Source organism: Arachis hypogaea, chromosome 5, assembly GCF_003086295.3.
Source record: "Arachis hypogaea cultivar Tifrunner chromosome 5, arahy.Tifrunner.gnm2.J5K5, whole genome shotgun sequence".
NCBI classification, from domain to species: domain Eukaryota; kingdom Viridiplantae; phylum Streptophyta; class Magnoliopsida; order Fabales; family Fabaceae; genus Arachis; species Arachis hypogaea.
In genome coordinates, this window is record NC_092040.1 from 110,074,719 (window position 1) to 110,097,656 (window position 22,938).

The 22,938-nt window shown below is 35.5% G+C and overlaps 1 protein-coding gene across 1 annotated transcript; it reads right to left on the reverse strand.

Moving 5' to 3' along the window:
• Positions 1 to 18,246: 18,246 nt before the first annotated feature.
• On the reverse strand, positions 18,247 to 22,871 carry LOC112802694 (transcription factor bHLH30). The gene is made up of 2 exons (XM_025846018.3): positions 21,596 to 22,871; positions 18,247 to 18,970 (listed from the first exon to the last, which is right to left on the reverse strand). The coding sequence occupies exons 1-2, from the start codon at positions 22,208 to 22,210 to the stop codon at positions 18,482 to 18,484; spliced, it is 1,104 nt and encodes a 367-aa protein (XP_025701803.1). The 5' UTR covers positions 22,211 to 22,871; the 3' UTR covers positions 18,247 to 18,481.
• Between the last annotated feature and the right edge of the window lie 67 nt (positions 22,872 to 22,938).

Here is a 22,938-nt window from a genome sequence, read left to right on the forward strand (position 1 = left end):
ATTCCTGGCCATTATCAGTTCTAATGGCTGTTACCATGATTCCCTTTTGTGTATAAATTATTTCAACAAAATTTTCTAAACGAGAGCAAGTTTCAGATTTATTTTTGATAAAGAAAATCCAAGTAAATCAACTACTATCATCAACAATGGTTAAAAAATATCTATGCCCAAAAGTAGATGGTGTGGCAATAGCCCCCAAATGTCAACATGAATCAAATCAAAAGAAAATTCAAATTTACTCAAACTATTAGAGAAAGGTAACCTCTTTTGTTTTGCAAAATAACATGGATCACACGGTACATCATTGTTTGGACATGAGATGAATGGATGTATTTTTTCTAATTGTTGTAATCTAGTAAAAGAAATATGGCCTAACCTATAATGCCAAAGAATACTCTGTGAAGTGTGTGAAGTGTGTATGTCCTGTTCTTCTGTCATAATATTCAAAATCTTTTCTTCTAATTTGTTAAAGTTAACAGCCATCTTTGCTTGAGTATTCATTGTATATAGCCCTCGCTTTTGATAAGTAATTCCAATCATCTTCAAGGTAGGCCGCTCTTGAATCTCACAATTATGAGCGTTGAACATAAAACAACAAGATAAGGCATTAGTAACTTTTGAAATAGAAATAAGATTACATTTAAAACTTGGTACATATAGAACCTCAGTCAAATAAAAATCAGCTAAAAAGAAAACTATTCCACATGATCATTTTAACTAGATTAATATGTTTAATAGAATGAAAATGTTTAAGACTAAAACAAATGTGAGCAGTTGCTCCAGTATCTAAAATCCAATCTTAAAAATTCAATTCAAAATTGGAAAGAGAAATGAAATGAAATATATCGGCTGAAAGAGCATGAATGGTTGCCAAATTTTCATCATGAAGAAGTTCTTTATGTTGCTGTAATAGTGCAATAAGTGCTTCTTTCTGTCTATCTGAGAATCTCCCATCCAAACTAATCTTGCCTTCATTTTGGATAACTGTGGGGTTGCATTTTGCATTACTCGCAACTACTACTGAATTCACTGAATTAGCTGAAAGAGGTACTCCATTAGAGTGATTTGGTTGCAGATGTGGTAGAAAGTCATGCTTCTGGTAACATGTATCCACCAAATGACCTTATTTTTCACAATAAGACCAAAGTTTGGGAGCTCCTCTAGTAGTATCTTTGCCACTTTTACCACGCCTTCTTCCTCTTCCTCTGACATTGTTGGCTCCAAATTGGCCTTTTTCACCTCCGGTTAACAAATTTGGCATTGCCTTGGCTAATCTGGTATGGATCTCTTTCACCTATAGATTTAGTGTGAATAGCATTCACTAATATTCTAGAATCTGGTTCAATGAGATGCATCATTTGTCTCTCTTGTTGAAGAAGTAGAGAAAAAACAATATTCACATATCGAAGGGAATTAAGCAATATAATATGGGAGTGCACACTTGCATATTGGTCATTTAAACTTCTGAGAAAATGAATCATATAATACTGCAACCTATATTGCCTCATTATGTCTAATCCACAGCTACAATTACTCAAGCAAGTACAGGTTGGTATGGGTCTAAATTCGTCTATTTCCTTCCAAATCCTTTCAGTTTTGTATAGTAAGAGGTGATGGATAACTCACCTTACTTTGTACTAAACAGATCTTCCTCAAACTCAGCAATCCGAAATAGATCACCCTCATAAAATCGATGTTTGAGGTCCTTCCACAATTCGTGTGCATTGTCGCACCACAGTACACTCTACAAAATTTCTGGACTCAATGATCCAGGTAGCCATGATAGCACAAACGTATTACAACAGTCCCAAGCATCATACGAATCATTTGTTGGAGTTGGTTTGAGTAATGTGCTATCAATGAATCTAATTTTATTCTTCGATTTTAGATAGATCCACACACAGATCTGGACCAGGTCTGGTAGTTCAATGTGGTTAGTGGAGTGGTTGTGAGAGCAATTCCAGGTGTCTAATTTGCGTGAAGGTTGTAACAACTTAAAGGATCCTGAATCAGGTTGGTGTTAGATCTAGAAGTGGCTTGGAAAGCTTGTAAATGAGTCATCATCTTTGCAAAGTTCTGAAAATCTGCTACAGTAAAACTTTGTGTATCTGGATTCATCACCTCTATCTCATTCATCACCTCTACCTCATTCGTTGCCATTGATGAATAAATCGGACAAATCTACCTTTCACGAGCTATTCTCACTATAAATTCTCATATTTGGTGAAAGATTCACACTTTGTTGTAGGCTCCACACTGACCGCACTATGACAAAACTTTGTTAAACTTATCGAGTTGAATGGTAAAATAGTGGAGCAAGCACCATATGAGAGGAGGGCTCTGAAAGGAGATAAAAAGACAGTTGAAGAATGAAAAGTTTTATTACCTTTGTTATTATTATTATTCATATATATATATATATAAGAATATTAGACACCCTAACCCTAATAAACATACTCTATCTAACCATCCACCAGAGTATCTAAGGAGTACCTAAAGAATACCTAATTAACAAGATAAAATACTATTTAATATATAACTTTAATTACAAGTATGATTCCAACCGTAATTACGAAATGTAAAATAAGATTAACGGTAATTAAAGAATTCAAAATAAGGAAATAACTTTGACTTTTTTGGATTGATTTTCTATTGTTTTCCAAAAAATCTCTTAATTTAATTGCTACTATTTTTAAAACTAATCATTTAAATGTCACTATTTTTTATGTGAATGACCCTTCAAAATCAAAAGCTCTTCGGTTTCAATGTTTTCATGATTATTCATATAGTTTTTTATATGAATTACTTCAACAGCCGCCTAATATGAAAAAAAAAACTTAGCTCGTAAGTCATAGCTCCATCAAAGAGATAGTCTGCTATTGAGTACCCTGAGCTGAATTCCATTGGATTAAAACATTCATGGATAAAACCCATTTTAGAAAATCTCGTAAACAAGGAATAACTATTTTTTCTTCTGCAAATGTGCAAATTAGACCTAAAGTAAAAAACCTGAACATACATATTTTCAAGAGATGTGGCGTGGATCTAAACTAACCTATACCATCCCTAAACCTTAATTTTAATAAAAATATCTAAACTAACTCACACCACCTTAAAACTATAACACACTGCACTTCCCTCGCCCCTCACACATGACACTCACTCACCAACACACACACAGTTCTATGAAAGAAAGAAAAAGAAAGAAGAAAGGGAGAAAGAAGAAGAGAAGAGCTATGGCAAGGGAGAAGAGAAGAGCTATGGTGGGGGAGAAGAGAAGAGGGGGAGGACGGCGCCGGCTGGCATCACTGTCGCCATGCCATCGAGAGACCAAAGGAGAAGGAGAGAGAAAGCACGCAGACTTGAGGGAGCAGAGAAGCCTCGTTGCTGTTGCACCACGCCTTGCTGCCACTGTCGCGTCGTCGTCGGACCTTGGAGGGAGACCATGCCACCGAGCCGTCACTGCCGAACCATCCACGAGCCGCCGTCGAGCAACAAAACCGCGAAGAGAGGGAGACGCGTGAGGAAGAGAGGTTCTCCGCGACCAGTTCAGCAGCCGCGCCCAGTCACCGGCGTCGCCTTCGTTTGAACCTCCACCGTCGCTACCAGCTTCCATCTCTATCGAGGCTGGTTATGGATGAGAGGGGACGAAGCTGCCTCTGCTGCTAGAGAACTCACTGCCGGTAAGAGTTTCGAGTTGATTTTAGTTCTTTTGAATTTCAGGAAAAATGTTACAATCCCTGCATGTTGGTTTCAGTCGCCGTCGCCGGAGTTCTGTTCACTGCTGTCACTTAGGATGGCTATCGGGGTTGCTGCCAAACCGATTTAGAGACCACTGCTGTTTCGTTTTGTTATTACCATAAGTATTTATGTTTCGGAGACCCCGCGTTAGTATTTTGTTACATGTATTAAAGCCTTTGCGATATTAATGGTTTTTAGAGTTAGTAACCAAGGTTGCATGTTGTGTTTTAAAGCTATTTATGCTATTGCAAAAGTGAGTGGAGCTGGAATTGAAGTTGCCGTTGATTTCGGACTTAGAGAAAAGAGTTCAGTTGACGCGTTTAGGTTATAGTTTCAACTTATTGAGGTAGGAGATTTTTCTAAAAACTAATTTATTTTAAATTATAATTGTTATAAATTGATATGATGTGTGAAATGCATTTCTGGTGATTATGTATTTCTTATGAATTATCTGGTTTGTCTTGGATGAATATGGTTGTCTGTTTGATTGCACTATTGACTGATTTTGTTAAATTGGAGATTTCTGGGTTGGTTTGATTTGAAATGATTTTGATAGTTTGAAATTCTGAATTTTGCTTTATTGGAAACTGATTTGGTTTTGAACCCGATAGAAAGGGTTGAGGATTGGTTTGGTTGGGACTCGAAAAGGATGGCAAAATCCAAGTTTTAGGGGAGATGCTACCGAAATTTCTATAAAGTCTGAAACTTTAACTGAAATGTCATTTATAAAATTACAAATTTAGGAATTTTATTATTTTACTTGAATTATTTAAAAAATGATGAATTATGCTTTGAATTGAATTACTAAAAAGAGAATTATGATTGAGCCTTATTTCTCAAGAAAAGACTTATGTTTGAAGGGTTGATTTAAGTATGAGAAGGGTTACATTTTTTTTTAATTTGAATGAATTCTATCCATCCTCTAGCAATTGGCTTGAGATCCATTCTCCTCAGTTGGTTTGGTTTGCATTTCTTGTCATTGATCCACTGAGTTCCGGGCAGACATATGTCCTTAAGGACTTGATCTAACCTTGGATTAGCTAGTACCCTCCTATTAAAGGATTCAGGGTCATCCTTTTGTGGGGGTAATTGAAAATCTCCCTCACCTTATCCAGATTAAAATACAGAGTCCTTCCTCAGACCATGGTGTGCCATGTATGGAATCCTTGTCCCTCCTTCTTTTGTTTATCTTTCATCCATAGATTTGCATAAAACTCACGGACTTTCACTATTCCAACATTGGTTACAGGTTTGGCTAGAATTTCCCAACGCCTCTTTTGAATCTATTCTTGGATTTTTGGGTATTCATCTTCTTTCAAGTCAAACTTGACTTCCAGAATCATTGTCTTTTTGCACATTATTTCATAGTAATGTTCTTCATAAGGCTTGGAGTAGAATCTCTAAGGTTTATAAGCAATTGTTGTTGGGGAGCTTTCTTTCTTGTTTCTTGATGTAGATCTTCCACTCTTTGGGGCATGGGTTGTGAATAAGTGAAAGAGCAAAGCATTTTCCACACCTAACTTAAAGGGTTTGCTCATCCCGAGCAAAAAGAAAAGGAAGAGAGAAGCGGGTGAATAGTGAGGAAGGGCTTGTGAGCGAGAGAGATCGTCGAATGTTTAAGTAGAGGGAGGGGGTGTGGTTTCAAATTTTTTTAAAGGGAAAGGAGGTTGGAGAAGATAGCCAAATTTTAAATTGAAACGATAATATGAAAGACAAGAAAGATATGAATGAGATTTCTTTAAATTAAAAAGTTTTGGAAAAGATTTGAAAAAGATTTGGTTTGAAAGAGATTTGATTTGAAAAGATAAAATTGGAAAATAAATTGTTGAAAAAGATATTAATTGAATTGGTTTAACTTTTTTTTGAAATTAAAATAAAAGAAAGTTTGATTTGGAGATATGATTGATTAAAAGATAAGGTTTTGAAAAGATATGATTTGAAAAAATCAACTCTTCTTTCCTTTCTTTGCAATTTCGAAATGTTGGCTCACCCCCTCCTAGGCGTTTAACTCCAAGAATGGGCGTTGAACGCCCATAGGAGACCATGACATGGTCCTGAGCCTGCCACTATTTGAGCGTTGAACGCCCAGGGAGCTTCCCTCCTGGAGTTCAACGCCAACTCTTCACTTCACAATGGGCGTTGGATGCCCATAATGCCTCCTCACTAGTGTTCAACGCCAGCCTTTCTTTCCTTTGGGCATTGAACGCCCAGCTTCCTTCTTGTCTGGCGTTCAACGCCAGCAAGGGGTTCTCTCTAGAATGTTTTGTTTGCAATTTTAAATATTTCTGTCTCTATTCTAAGGGCTGCACATGATCACCAAAGTTAAAAAATAAAGGGAAACAATGAAAACTAATAAGAAATGAACTGAAAATGAATATGAATGAGAACAAATAAAAGAACTAGAACAGTAATATGCTACTTATGGTTGGGTTGCCTCGCGACAAGCGCTTCATTACCGTCATTAGCTTGACTTTACTGCTGTCATGTTAGTAATAGTGTAGAGCTCTCCACTCCAGATTATCCCATAGGTAATGCTTGACTCTCTATCCATTCATTGTAAACCTTTTTTCAGAGTGTTTGCCTTTGAGCTCTATATGACCATAGGGTGATACATTAGTGACCACAAAAGGTCATGTCCATCGTGACTTGAGCTTTCCAGGAAAAAGCTTGAGTCTGGAATTGAAGAGTAAAACCTTTTGACTCGGCTCGAAGACTCTAGAAGAGATCTTTTGATCGTGCCATTTCTTGGCCTTTTTCCTTGTAAATTTTAGCATTGTTAAACGCAGCTTGTCAGAATTCATCCAACTCATTTAGTTGGAGCAATCTTTTGTCTCTTGCAGTCTTAGCATCAAAGTTGAGGAATCTGGTTGCTCAGTAGGCTCTGTGCTCCAGTTTCACTGGTAAATGACATGCCTTGCCATAGACCAACTGGTAGAGGGACATCCTAATAGGGATCTTGAAAGTTGTTCTATATGCCCAGAGGGCGTCATCAAGTTTCCTTGCATAATCTCTCCTGGAGGTGCTCATTGTTATTTTCAGGATTCTTTTGAGCTCTTTGTTGGAGACCTCGCCTTATCCATTTGTCTGTGGGTGGTAGGGATTTGCCACTCTGTGGCGAACACCATAATAGTGCAGAATTGAGTCAAGTTGTCTGTTACAGAAGTGAGTGCTTTCGTCACTGATCAGTGTCCTTGGGACACCAAATCTGCTGAAAATATATTTCTAGAGGAATTTCATTACCACTCGGGTGTCATTAGTGGGTGATGCGATTGCCTCAACCCATTTAGACACATAGTCCACTGCCACAAGGATGTATGTGTTCGAATATGAGGACGAGAAAGGGCCCACGAAATCTATTCCCCATACATCAAACAGCTCAATTTTCAAGATCCATTATTGAGGCATCTCGTGATTATGAGGGAGGTTGCCATCCAATTGACAACTGTCATAGTTGTGAACAAATTCTCGGGAGTCCTAGAAGAGCATTGGCCAGTAGAAGCCGCTCTGAAGGATTTTGGTGGTTGTGCGCTCAACTCCAAAACGACCTCCATAGTCGGAGCCATGGCAATGCCAGAGGATTTGCTGTGTTTCTTCCTCAGATATGCAATGGCGGATTATACCGTTTGAGCACCGTTTGAAAATATATGGTTCGTCCCACAAGTAGTATTTAGCATCATGGATAAGTTTTCTAACTTGCTGTCAATTGAATTCCTTGGGAATTAACCTTATCACCTTGTAATTTGTAATGCCAGCAAACCAAAGTGCTTTACATATTGCAAAGAGTTCTTCATCAGGGAAGGTCTCGGATCTTTCAATAGTGGGAGAGGATGTCCCTGTTGTAGGTTCAATTCGAGACAAGTGGTCAGCCACCTGGTTTTCTGACCCTTTCTTGTCCCTGATTTCTATGTCAAATTCTTTCAGGAGCAATATCCATCTTATTAATATGGGTTTAGAGTCCTGCTTGGACAGAAGGTACTTGAGAGCATCATGGTCAGTATAGATAATGACCTTAGATCCTATTAAATAGGATCTAAACTTGTCAATGGCATATACCACTGCAAGTAACGCATTCTCTATGGTGGTGTAGTTTCTTTGCGCGTCATTTAAAACATGATTGGCATAATAAATGATGTGTAATAGCTTATCATGTCTCTGTTCCAGGACTGCACCAATTGCATGATCATTGGCATCACACATTAGTTCAAACGGGAGGTCCCAGTTGAGTGCAGAAATGACAAGTGCAGAGATAAGCTTTTCTTTCAAAAGTTCAAAGGCATGCCTTCACTCTTTGTTAAAAATAAAAGGAGTGTCAGTGGCTAACAGATTGCACAGAGGTTTTGCAGTTTTGGAGAAATCTTTTATAAACCTTTTATAGAACCATGCATGTCCTAAGAAGCTTCTGATTGCTTTAACATTAGTAGGTGGTGGTAATCATTCAATTACCTCCACCTTGACCTGATCAACCTCTATCCCTTTGTTCAAAATCAGGTGTCCAAGAACAATGCCTTCAGTCACCATGAAATGGTATTTTTTCCAATTTAAAACTAAGTTAGTTTCTTGGCATCGTTTCAGAACTAGGGCCAGATAGTTAAGGCAGGAATCAAAGGAATCCCCAAAGACAGAGAAATCATCCATGAATACTTCAAGGAATTTCTCAACCATGTCCGAGAAAATGGAGAGCATACACCTCTAAAAGGTAGCAAGGGCATTACAGAGGCCGAATGACATTCTCCTGTAAGCAAACACTCCATATGGGCATGTGAATACTGTCTTTTCTTAATCCTCAGGATCTATTGCAATCTGATTGTAGCCTGAATAGCCATCCAGAAAACAGTAGAATGCATGCCCAGCCAGTCTCTCCAACATCTGGTCTATGAACGGTAAAGGGAAATGATCCTTTCTTGTAGCGTTATTAAGTCTTCTATAATCAATGCACATACGCCAACATATCACTGTCCTTGTAGGGATCAGTTCATTCTTCTCATTGTGGATCACTGTCATCCCTCCTTTCTTGGGTACAACCTAGACAGGACTAACCCAGGGGCTATTTGAGATGGGATAGATAATCCCTGCCTCCTATAGTTTAGTGACTTCTTTCTGCACTACTTCCTTTATGGTCGAATTAATTTGCCTTTGTGGTTGCACCCTGGTCTGACATCATCCTCGAGCCTGATCTTGTGCATACATTGTGTTGGACTAATTCCCTTTAAGTCACTTATGGTCCAGCCAAGAGCTGTTTTGTGTGTCTTCAGCACCTGAATCAGTGCTTCTTCCTCTTGTGGCTTCAGGGAAGAACTTATGATTATATGGTAAGTTTCTCCATCTCCTAGAAACACATATTTCAAGGATGATGGCAGTGGCTTGAGCTCGAGTTTGAGAGGTTTATCCTCCACTTTAGGGGCTTCTAAGGCCTTCTCCTGCTCTTCTGACGCCTCCTTGTCAGGGCTGGCATCTTCGAGGATATCATTCAGCTCCTCCTCTAGGCTTTCAATTGTATGTATCTCTTCCGCCAAGGAATTTATGATCTCAGTCTTCATGCACTCCTCTGGAATATCAGGGTATTGCATGTCCTTGGTGGCATCCAGTACGAACTCATCTTCATTGACTCTCAGGGTCACTCTCCCTTTTTTCACGTCCATGAGGGTTCTTCCTGTGGCCAGAAAAGGCCTCCCTAGAATAAGGGACACATTCTTGTGTTCTTCCATATTCAAGACTACAAAATCTGTAGGGAATGCAAAAGACCCAACCCTTACAATCATGTCTTCAATCACTCCTGATGGAATCTTGGCCGAGCCATTAGCCAACTGAAGGCCTATGCAGGTGGGCTTGACTTCTCAGATTAGGCCGAGTTTCTTTATCAATAAAGCAGGAATTAAGTTGATGCTTGTCCCAAGATCACATAGAACTTTCCTTATACAGGCGCCTCCAAGGTTGTAAGGTATCACGAAGCTTCCAGGATCCTGGAGCTTTTCTGGTAAGTTCCTCTGGATGGCTGCACTGCACTCTTTGGTGAGGAAGACTGTCTCTGCCTCCCTCCAATCCTTCTTGTGGCTTAATATGTCCTTCATAAACTTCGCATAAGAGGGTATTTGTTCAAGGGCTTCTGCAAACGAGATCTCGATCTCTAGTGTCTTGAGGTAATCTGCAAACTGGGCAAACTGCTTAACCTTCTCTATTTGGTGGATTTTTTTGAGGATATGGCATCCTGGTTCTGTACTCAGGTGTGCTGAGTGGTGCGGAGTGATTGTCCATGGTGCCAGAAGGAGGATTACCAGCCTACTTAGGAGGGGTTTTCTTTGGGCTTGCACATGCTTGGCCTCCCCCTTCTGGGCGTTCAATGCCCAGGCTGGCCCCTTCTTGGCGTTGAACGCCAGCTCTGCCCACTATTGGGCGTTGGATGTCCAAAGTGACCCCTACTGGGCGTTGAATGCCCTTGTTGACCTATGGGGGGCGTTGAACGCCAGTATTGCTCCCCTCTGGGCGTTCAACGCCCTTGATCATGCCTTGGGATGCTGTGTTTCCACCTGCTGATGTTTCCTCTTCCCTCTACTTCTCATTATCCTGATACTGGCTATTTAGTATCATTCTACTCCTCAATTGGATGAATTGGCACTCTTCTCTTATCTGTTTAGATAAGTGTTGTTCAGCCTGATTCAGCTATGCCTCTATATTCTTTTTAGAGGCACGGGTTTCCTGTAACATTCCTTGCAAACTTAGCAATTGTTGTGTGAGGGAGTATAGTTGATGGGGGAACGATTCACTCTATTTTGGAGGGTCCGATTCAGCGTACACTAGCTGGACCTTTCTCATGTGGATTGAACTACTTGTAGAATGATCTAAGGACATCTTAGCTATATCTATGAGTCTGTAATAGAAGATGTCTAGCTTGACCCATTCTGAAAACATTTCCTTGGGATATTTTCATAGCATCATTCTGTACCTCCCCTAAGCATTATAAAGAGACTGACTCTCTTCTTGCTCGAAACCTTGAATGTCCAGTCTCAGCTAGGTTAACTTCTTTGGGGGAAAATATTGCTTTAGAAATTTCTCTACCAGCTTATTCCATGTTTTCAAGCTTGATCTTGGTTGAGTATCCAACCACCTCCTTGCTTGACCTTTTACAGCAAATGGGAAAAGCAGCAGCCTGTAGACATCCTGGTCTACTCCTTCAGCTGTACTATATTAGAAATTTGCAGAAAGTCTGCAAGAAATTCTGTGGGCTCCTCTTGTGGGAGTCCCTGGAACTGGCAGTTTTGCTGAACTAAAGTGATGAGCCATAGGTTGAGCTCAAAGTTTGCTGCTCAAATAGGGGGTATACAAATGCTTTTCTCATAGAAGTCAGGATTGGGGGCTGTATATGACCCCAAAGTTCTTCTTGGTTGTGTATTCTCAAGTGGGTTCATACTAAAATTTTTCTATTCCTACCTACACAAACAAAGAGCAAAGTGAAGAAAATGTGGGGGTCTCTACGTCAAGTATAGAGAATTCTCAGTGAGATGTTCTACAGAGATATGCATTATATTAGAGTAATAATAATAAAGACGAAAAATTTAATAAAATAGAAATATAGGAGTTAATCCAAGATTTTCGAATCTTTTAAGACGTAAATAGGAAATGAGTTTAGAATATTTTTGAAATTTAAAAGGGAAACAACTAATTGGACACCAAACTTAATTTTTTTTTGAAGTAGAAAACAAAATTTTCGACAATAGAAAAAGAAAAATACTAAAAGACACCAAACTTAGAGATTTTGAAATCAAACAAAGAGAAATAGCAAGAATAATTCGAACAATAAGAAAGAAACTAAGAACAGATTTCAAACAATTCATGAAAAAAAATCAATAAAAATTAAAAGGACACCAAACTTAAAATTTGACACAAAATTCAAACAAAAGAAAAGGATAACTAAAGATGAAAATATTTTCGAAAAATTTCAAGAAAAGAAACAAAGAAAATTCGAACAACAAGAAACACAATTAACAAGAAAATAGTAAAAAGTACCTAATCTAAGGAGTAAGACAACCGTTACTTTTTCAATCATAAACAATCCCTGGCAATGGCGCCAAAAACTTGGTGCCTGAATTTGTGACTCGCACAACTGAACCGGCAAGTGCACCAGTCATCCAAGTAATACCTTAGGTGAGTGAGGGTCGAATCCCACAAGGATTACCGGATTGAGCAAGCTGTGGTTCTCCTACAGATCTTAGTCAGGCGAATAGAAATATAGTTGTTGTTTGTTGTAGGCGCATAAATAAGCAATAACGATAAAACGTAGAAACAGTAGTGAGAAATTAGTTAAGACCTCGGAGATACTTATTCTTCTCGATTAACACATCATACTAACTACTCAAACGATGCATGATTCTTTCAATGACAAGGCTATAAGTGATTAAGCCATCGGTCGTGGTCATTAATCTCCTCAAATCCAAACCAAACACCCGATCAAGCTAGATCAATCTGGGAGAGGGTGAAGCTCGCGCAATTCAATCTCTTGATGATCCTATTCAAAATGCTACAAACAAGGTCGGATTTTCCGGATCAGAGAATGACGCTCTATGATTCTAGCCCTTAGAGCCACAGGAACCTCAATTACCCCTGACTAACGGGATTTTATGTCACATATCCCAATTAGCCCAAGTAACTTGTTAGAACCCGTGATGCACTCTCAAGCTGTAGCTAATACTATCCAGGTCAGGACTCGTAAAGAACTCATGTAGAACAGGGGGTCATACTTTCGTTCCACCCCAAATTCATAAGGATGAAGAACGACAATGCATCATAGAATAAAATTAAACATAGATTGAAGAAGAAAAGTAATTGCATTAATCCATAGGAATCAGCAGAGCTCCTAACCTTAACCTAAGAGGTTTAGTTACTCATACTGTACAGAGAATAATGTGTAAGGTTTGGATGCGGTGGAGAAAATCCTAAATAATGGTGATCTCTCCTTATATATACTAATACTAAACCTAAAAAGATATTAATAATAATTAGAAATTACAAAAATAAACTAAACTAGGCTAAAGGAGCGAAAATCCACTTCTGAGCCCACTTGGTGAATGTTTGGGTTGAGCATGGCATCCAACTTGAAGGAATGGGCATTGAACGCCCACTAGGGGATAGATATGATGCTTCCTTGCTCCCCTTGGGACGTTGAACGCCAGTTTTGGGCATTCAACGTTGGCTTCAGTCCTCTTGGGGTGTTGAACGCCAGAAAGTGGGTAGTATGGGTGTTCAACGCCCATTTTGGGCGATCATTTCCAAAGCAAGATATAAACTATTATATATTTTTGGAAATCACTGCAAGTTAGCTTTCCAATTCCATTAAGAATGCGTCATTTGGACCTCTATAACTCCATAAATGCTCGTTTGAAAGCACGGAGGTCAGAATCTGACAGCATCTGCTATGCTTTCTTTGCATCTGAATCATACTTTGCCAAAACTTTCCAAATTCACCCAAAATTCACCTAAAATCATAGAAAAAATACAAAAGCTCAAAGTAGTATCCAAAAAGTGAATTTTACAATAAAACCTACTAAAACAAAATAAAACTTAACAAAATATACTGAAAATACTAAGAAAATAGTATCAAAAAGCGTATAAAATATCCACTCATCAGATACATGAACAGAAAACTAAAGATGAGCACAAAGATAGGGGAAGAACCATTGTAAAAGAAAGGGGAGTGAATAAAAAAATGTGATATCATCAAAGCAAAATACTTTAAATCAAGTCTGTTTAAATCTCCTTGATTACATTTCTTGAAAATATGTTTGTCATCAAATGGGAGATTGTTGAGTTGAGAATTAAATTAATTTATTGATAATGATGAACATTAATTTATCGGGTTAAACACCAAATTGGGTTTGATTGTTTTCATTTAAGTGATGCAAGCTCTTATGATAGAATAGCAGCCCAAACAAATGAAATAAATGTGCTCAAGTGTGATGTAGGTAAATTGATCCACTATCCAAGCCCAATCTTAACTAAGCAATGGAGAAGCAAACCTAAAGCAAAGCTTCAGTTGCTCACTTCGGACAAAAACAAGTGAAAGAGAGAGAGAGAGAGAGAAAGCTTCTTCTTCGAGCTCACTCACCAGAGAATAAAGAAAGAGAAAGTCAATCGAGAAAAGCAATGTCCAATCACACTAATCAAAGACATGTTAAGCTAAGTCAAAGGTTAAAAGTGATTTATTTCTATTTGCATGCAAGTTAATTTCTTCACTTCTTCTCCAACTTTCTGCAATACCAATTTAGGTTAAAAGAAAAAAGTGGTTTCTACCTATTCCTGCTGTGAATCAATGGCCTACAATGTTACTTGGGGTCAAAGAACATTTTCAAGGGTTTGGATTTGAGATTATCACTAAGCAATCTCATCTCTGCTGCTCTGCACTCTTCGGTCAAACAAAGAGCCAGATTTGAAATTCCTAATTTTAAGGGCTGATTAAAGAAAGATAAGGAATGATTTCTAAAAGTCCAAGATTCAAGAAGTTGACTCAGAAGGAACCCTAATTGTGGCTCTAACTAAGGTATAAAAGGAAAGTTGAATCTCATTAGAGCAACAAAAAGAGAGAACCTGAATCGAGAGAAAAGTGAAAATCTCACAATAGAGTTTAAAGTCTTTGAAGCATTACAGCTACACTAAAGGGAGCACTCTGCCAAGATAAAGAATAATGTTTTGAGTTCAAAAGATAGGATCCGTGCATAGAGTAAAAGTTGTTATTCATCATCTCCTTCATGTTTTATTGTTTTGTATTTCAGTTTCAATGTATATCTTTCTTAGTTTTTTTTTAGAGGTAAAAGGAAAGAAAGAGAGGCATTGAGAAAAAGTCATAGAGTGAAAAAGGTTGAGAGAAATACTTGAGAGAAAAGCCAAGAGTGATTTCAGATTTTTTTTGTTGTATTTTCTGTCTTGTGTCATGTACCTGAGAGGTATTCCTTGCTAAGTTGGGTAAACACTTAGTGTGGTGAGTCTAGGTATTAGCATAGTCAAGTCAAGTTTATGTTAAAGCTTGTGTGTCCAGATAGGATTAAGTTGAGTTTTAGGAAATTGGTGTATGTAATACTTGGATTATAGTGAAAATTCCACCAACGTTGTGATGGAGATTGGATGTAGGTTGCATTACACAAGACAACTGAACCAGGATATATGACTGTGTCAACTTCTTTCTCTCTGCTTTAGTTTTGTTTTATGATTTTTATGATACAAAACGAAATTGTCTCCTGATTTATCCGTTGCACAAATCAACAGGAATCAAGTTTAAAGTTATGTGTTTAAGGCTTAATAATTCAAAGTTAAAGAGAGCCATAGATTCAACCCTCCTTCTTTAAGCCTTTTGGAACCTTCATTAGCATTGTGTGTTTTTTCTTCTTCTTTGATTTTTTTTTTATTCTTGTTAAGAGAGTAAAACAAGAAAAACTTGGGAAGGTAAAATAAGAAGAAAAAGATGAATAAGAAAAAAAATATGATGATGATGATGATGATAATGAAAAAGAAGAAGAAGCGGCAGAAGATGAGGAGGAAGAAGAAGAAAAGTTTTGAATTATGTAGAATTTATCAGTACATATCACCAAAAATTCATGACAATACACATATTATCTTAATTTTATACCAAAAAATTTGCTACAAATACGCAAAAATATTTTCTTTAATGCAAAACTGCTACATTACATTCAATTCAAACCATCAACGATGAACAATCATTTTCACAAACAAAAATAACATTATTCACCTACAGAATCATAAACTACTAACGAAAATATTAACTAGAATCGAACCACACCTCAACCACTTGATTGGATTCAAAATAATAATTCACTTCGCTTTGGTTCAATTGACAATCTGAACTTGAATAATTCGTTATCTTTAACAACGAGATAATTGTTCAAAATTAATCTCAGAGCTTGATTTTAAAAACATAGAGAACGAAGAAAATCACGAAAAACGAAGAAAGAGAACGCAGAGAACGAACGAAGAGAAGCGTAGAGAACGCAGAGATAGAAGAGAACGTAGATGGAAAATGCTAAAAAATTTAAAAACGGAAATGAAATCCTTTAAAAAAAAAACAGTTATATATTTGCACATTGATTGAAAAGTTGGTTAGATAATAGCGCATGAGGTAAATTAAGTTAAAGGACTTATATGAATTTATTTATGTAAATAACTTGTATGTAAAAAATATCAACTCTGCTACGTTACCAACAATATTTCTGCCAACTCTTATTTATAACTGTATTTAATGGGAGTATTTTTGTAGATGTGTCTAATAAAAATATTTTTTTCATGACTGTGTTTAATAGAAATATCTTTATAGATATATTTTTTGGATGGGTCTCTTTATATATGTGTTTAAAATATAATAATTAATCATTGTTAGTAGATAATATGTTGGTACTCTATACTTTTCTAAAAAATATTTGGTAAAAAATATTTGAAACTTCAAATAAAAACAGTGTTTATTAGACCCTATAATATCCATATGAATAATGTCAAATACATTTTTAGTTTTAAAAATCCTTGGTACAAAAGGAGATTTATTCTGCTTTGCATAATGACGTGAGTCACATTATTTATTGGAGCTAGAAAATTTCAGATTATTGTACTCGTTTTGCATTATAATTATTCTGTGATTTGGTGGATGTCCTAATAAAAAATGCCATAACTACAAGAGTTCAGAGAGTTTAGCAGTGGAAGAATTACTTCACAATGCTGTAATGATGTGACTTGAGAATTAAGCTTAGCTTACAATCATGCAAATTTCATTTCAGACGAATAAATAGCTACAAGAGTTGATTTAAATATAAGGTCAATTTTATGGTGTTTATTAATTATTGTTTAATTTTTGTCTAATTTATTTTTTTGTGGTAAATTTTAATTTTTTAAAAATAATTTATTTTTATATCTTTTAAATTAAATATTAATTTTTAAATTTTTTTAGTAAATAGACATCTCTTTAAACACCAGAGCATTCAACTAAATATACGCCTAATGCAATAATCTAAGCAACTTCCTTCTCCTAACTAACTCACTACTCTGCCACATCAGTCTAACTAACTTAACCAACATCTACTAATAACACCTGAGAGATTCTGTATATATGAGGCTCTAGTTTACGTGACAAAAATAGTAAAATTATAGTGTTTTATTTAATCACATGTTATTATGTCATATTTTATAGGCATATTTATAACTATATGTTTTGCAGTAGTAAAATTATGTAGTATTTATTTAATCACATGTTCTTAACTCTTAAGTCATGTTTTATAGGTATGTTTATACATATATTTAGATGACACAATAACACCGAAAGGACTATAGTTTAATTGTTAAAGAACCTCAGGAAGCATATTCCAGAAGTATTGGATTAATCAAGAGAACAAAATTACTGGTAAATACAAAAAAAAAAACACTACAAATTTTTTTTTAAATATTTGTTAATATTTTGAGAGGGGGCTACTATTTTTAAATTATGTGAGTAAAATTTCAAATTAAATAATGTTTTAGTAGCCACTATACTAAAAAATTTATCATTCACTAACAAATATATGGTGATTTTAGTTTGATATATAATTATAAAAATATTTTTATTGACGTACAGTTAGGTTTAACACAATGAATTTAAAGATTTTAACCAAAATGACTTTTATCCAGTATAAGAAAACATATTAATTAATACTATAAAAAGCCTTTTATAAGAAAATCAGAAAACGTATTAATAAATACTAAACCAATCACATATTTCCATCAAGTTTATTATAAAACAGATAGTTTGGCGAAAATTCTCTAAGGCCATGAAAGTGTACGTAATCCAGAGCTTTTGTTTTCTTTTGGGTACTGAAATATTGGGAAGAATTGTGTTGAGAAATAAAATGGACGGTGGTTGTTAGAAGTGGGCAGTGGCCGTGTGGGGACTCATGAGCACATGACGAAAACTGTATCGTCACCATCCCATAGTGAATACTGAATACTGATAACCATAATGCCATGCACGGACACACTACCCATAACACAAATAGAGAGTCATATAACCCATAACACAAACAAGAAGGAAACCCCCAAAACATAAAACAATACAAAATAGCCACCGGCGTCTCCAGCGGTTATATATTATGTTTCATGTTTGAGTAATTGAAATACCCACACTACTCATTTTCCATGTTAGGATTTGATATAAGGTTTCTCTTGCCACGAAAAAGATCCTTCGCTGTTTTCTTTCCTTAACCAGCTCTCCCCTTCTCTCTCTCTGTCTCCCTATGGACTCAAACCCAAGCAACAAGTACATGTACAGAAACCATATTATATATATCATTACCTCATTGGTATGACCATTATGAACAAAATAGTTTCACTTACATCATCATACTAGTGGTATATTTCGACACACCGCAAAAACAACCAAACATTTTACAAACGAGAAATTATAATTAATTAGATAAATACGATAATTATAAATTATAGGTCTTTAATTGGTGAAACTTTATATAGACCTTTGTACAAAAGACCATATTATATAATATATCGTTTAATTTCTTCATTGAATTGCTTCATGATGATGACGATGATGGACAAAATACATCATATAGTGGTGTTTTTCACTTTCATCACACACCAACACCACCCAAAAAAAAAAAGGAACCACATCCACAAAAAAAAAAGTAGAGATATTAACTTAAAGCAAGTGATAATTAATTAGATAAATATTATGGTAATTATAAATTATAGGTCTTTAGTTAGTGAAAATTCATAAAGACCTTTGTTCAAGGATATTGATATTCGTCCTTTGCCTCTTAACATTCCCAGAAGCAGATTCATCACCACCACCTTTCTCCATGACAGCCCTCAGCGCTTCTTGTATTGAGCTAATACAATAATGACCCAGCTGAAGGCTTTGCTCTCCTCCGCCACTGCCGGCGTTGCTACTAGAATAATCTTCTTCGTCCGCCGTGATGAACAACACATTCTTCATGCGGCCGCCGAGTGTGGTGATCTCGGCTTTCAGGGTTCTCAGCTTGAGTTCCTTCAGTGTCTTGATGAGGTCGGGTAAGAGATCTGAACGGTCTTCGCAGCATAAAGACGCTTTGATTACAAACCTTCCGTCTTCGTCCGTCGTATCCACCGTTAACTCGTCGGATTCTGTGGGAACTGGATTCGTTTCTGCTATCAGTGAAGTTTGACGCTTCAGTTCCTTCACGTGTTGAATCACTTCTGCTAGCAATGAAGCTTTATCTGTCTACAAAGAAAAAAATAATCATGCCATGTAGAAAAGTAAAAGAAAATGAGGAGTGCTAGAGAGCTGAGTAGATTTTGTGATTTATAGTTATTAATGAGTTATTATTAGTATTTTTAATAGTTTAAAATTATATCTAATGCTATGAGATTATTCATTTTATTTTTTTTATTAGTTAAGTGCGGGCTAGATCTTAATAATAGTACGGATTTCATCATGTAAGGAATAAATAAAATTAAAAAATAATTTAAAATAATTGTATATCTTGTAATTTAAACCTCAATAGTTTTTAAATTTATTATGCAAAAAGAGAGTATTAAAATTCAATAAATTTTGTGATTTGTAATAATTATTTAATCATTATTAATATTTTTAAAAGTGTAAAATTATTTTTTTATTATTAAATATTGGCCAAATTTAATAAAAAAGTTAATTTTCTAAACTTTCTCTAAAAAAATATAAATGGTATCCTATTTGTATCTTAAAATTAATTATCAAATTCAACTATTATGTATTTATATAAATACATGTATTTTTAATTTATTTTTAATATATATTTTATATTTTATTATATATTTTATACTAGAAACTGATTTTAATATATAGTATAATTATAAAAAAAAAGTAATGAATCCTAATTTATCTTTCTGATGTATTCTTTCAATTATCCTTTTAACTTTCAAAATAAATAAAACTGAAAATTTTTTAATTTTATATGTTTCCAATATTAAACTTTTACTCATCTAAACAGTAAAAAAATTATTGAAAAAAAATTATAACTTTCAATTATTACTTGGTGAATATGTAATAGATCATATTTCATCATTGATTCCAAAAGTGAAATTTGTATTTGTAGTTTCTGTACATTAAAATGTTAGAAATCATGAACGTTTGAGAGAAAAAAAATTTAAAAAAGAAGAAACAAGCACATTAAACCTCTTTAATTATTTCTTGCATGCTTATACTATATCAAATTATTATTATTATTTACGAGTGCAGTTGGAGTTTATACTCATTTACTTTTACTAATATAATTTAAAAATTATATATCGCGTAAATCTCATAAAATGAAAAAAATAATGTTACATAAATAATTATATAAGATAATTACAAAAAATAAAGAGGAATATATATATATATATATATTCTACAAACGTTAATATTCAAGTAATGTTAGTGATTGATCTCTATGTAACTGTGTATATATTTTATAATAAGATTAACGCTAAAATTATTAGAACCATAATGTTATTGAAACATCGTGTTAACCTTTCATATATATGTATAAAGAGAATTGTTCACATGGCATTTTGGTGTGGAAGAGAAATGCATAGTAGGTATAGTCATAGTGTTTGGTTAATTGTTATAGACTGATATATGGAATGAAACTGATGGAATTTTTTGAATGGAGGAAGTATAGTACATATATATGCACCATGCACAAGATGATGAAATGAGATGACACCAAAAAAGATGATGAAATGAGATAGATAGATAGATAGATAGATATAGGTATATCGTGATACATAGTGTATGTGTAACACTGACAAGGGTGCTAGTTTGTCTCTCCTCTCTCTATGTCTGTGTGGCTTTTACATCTTTTTCATGATCAAGCTGATGAGTTTGACTGATCAATGTTATCCGGCAAGAAATTTCCATGTGCAACTTTTCAACTGCGCTTTGGTTTCTCTTTATCATGTCAACCAAGCGACATTATCGCTTAATAACCTTTTCTTTACTCCTTTCTTTGATTATTACTTTTTCCTTACTAATTAATAACAACCCCTCCTCGGAACTAGCAACATACTACTACTACTGCTACTGAGACTCAGAAAGAGAGAAGGAATTTGAAGCAAAGAAGAAAGAAAAAATAAAAAATAAAACACTCTTTAAACAAACAACAAACTGGTGAAAGCCAAAAAGGAAGGGTGGTAGGAAAAAAGAAAGGCATTGAAACAGTTTTGCACCTCATTTTCTAAAGGTCATCACATTTTTGGTTGGCTGTTGCTATATAAAACCAAAGTAATAATCGGTAGAAACTAAATCATGGCAACAAAATATGAATTTAATAAAAAAAATCGTACACTTTTAAACATAATATTTTTGTGAAAAATAATATATGCATAAAAAAAATAAAACACTAGGTTAATCGATATATATTTATGTATAACTTATTTTTAATATATATTTTATATTTTAATATGTATGTTATATTATTGATTTAGTAAATGATTTTTCTTTATATATAATATGGTTTTATTTTTATGGTGTAGTATAGTATACCATGTTGTAGGCATGACCATATATATGTATGGGATCTTTAACTCTTAATTAGGTTGCTTTTCTTATTATAAATGGACACACTTATTAAGCCACTAGGAACAGTAGGGGTTTGGATAATATACATAGAATTTTAGGTTTAATTTTATTATGTTGTCAATTAAGTACATATTAAAATTTAATGATAAAAGAGTTCTTTTATAAATATCTAACTGTCTATTCTTGGGTATTAGTATACTCTGGTAAAATAATTAATGTGTTAAAATTTATTATTTGAATAATCGGGTAAATTGATAAATCTGATCAAATCATAGTAGAAAACTAAACTCAACGATAAATTATACTTACTTTAGTTGTGTTTGGCAACAAGCTGCGGAGTTTGGCAAGATGGTTATTGATTCTCTCTCTGCGTCTCCTTTCAGCTTCACTGTGACTCTTGGAGGCCGCAAGAGCCTTAGCCTCCATGATTTCTTGGGCAGTCATCTTGCCTAACTCGGCCTGGAGCCCAAACGGGCCCACAGAACCGGGATGAACCATGGGCCCAACAAGCGAGTCAGATATGATCCTGAGGTGTTCAGAAGAAGGGCCCTCGTATGCGAACTGCAGAGACGGGACCCTTCGATTGAAGAAACTTGCGTATGGCGACGAAGGCGGTGGAGGAACAAGGAAAGGATCGTGGTTGTTATTATTGTTATCATTATGATGGGAGACCGGGTGAACCGGACCGGCTTGGTTGAAAGGGTGAACCGGTGGCATGGACCATGGTGGTTGCATGATTGGAGAGGCTTCAGGAGGGAACACTAACCCCCTTCCACTTCCACCGCTGCCGATATAAAGATCCGTACCGTTTGGGTTGTGATGCTGCATCTGCTGCTGAAGGAATAACTGTTCTTGGTAGCTTTGAATGGTGTTGTGGATTGCTTGCGGAGAACACTGCCCTTGATCTTCTTCCTTTTTCATCATCTCGATCAGAAAGAACTTCAAGCCTTGTGATAAATTTGTATATGAAATTTGAGGAGCTAAGAGAGAGAAAGTGATGAGGTTGAAATTTCAGAGGTTTGAGGGGAAAAAGAAAAGGAGAGGACAGAAAGGTGAAAGGGTACGTATCGAGAAGTTTGGTTTATGCTATAGCACAAGGGAATGAAAATGAAATGGACATTAAAGGACAAGGATGCTGTGGTATTGGTAGAAAAGAAAATATTTAAAAAAAAAAAAGAAGTAAAAACAAAAACAAATTAAGCCTTCCCTTGTTGTGTTATGATGACTATTACTACCACTGATTATGCTATTCTAATTCTCTGTTGTAATTCTCTCATGCTAGGGATTGAAAGGTTACTTTCTTTCTTTGTTTTTTGCTCCTTGTAGTGGATGGGTGTTGAAAAAATAGGTTTCTCTCTCTTTCTATTGTGTATCAAACTCAAAGCTTTGTGGTTGTGGAGGGTTGATCATGGACCTTCTCACCTTCTTATCCTTTACCTTCGACAATGTATTTTTTTCCTGCTTTGCTGGAACATATTTTTGGTTTATTTTGATTTATTTTAATTTTTTTTTTCAATTTCGCACTCTGCAGCCTTCACGACCCTCTAAAATGTATAGAGGCTCTTTTGAGTACTGTTAGTCGCCTTTCCTTTCTTCTTACGGCATTAACTTTATATCATTCTATGTAGCTATCAGGGCATGTGTGGTATATA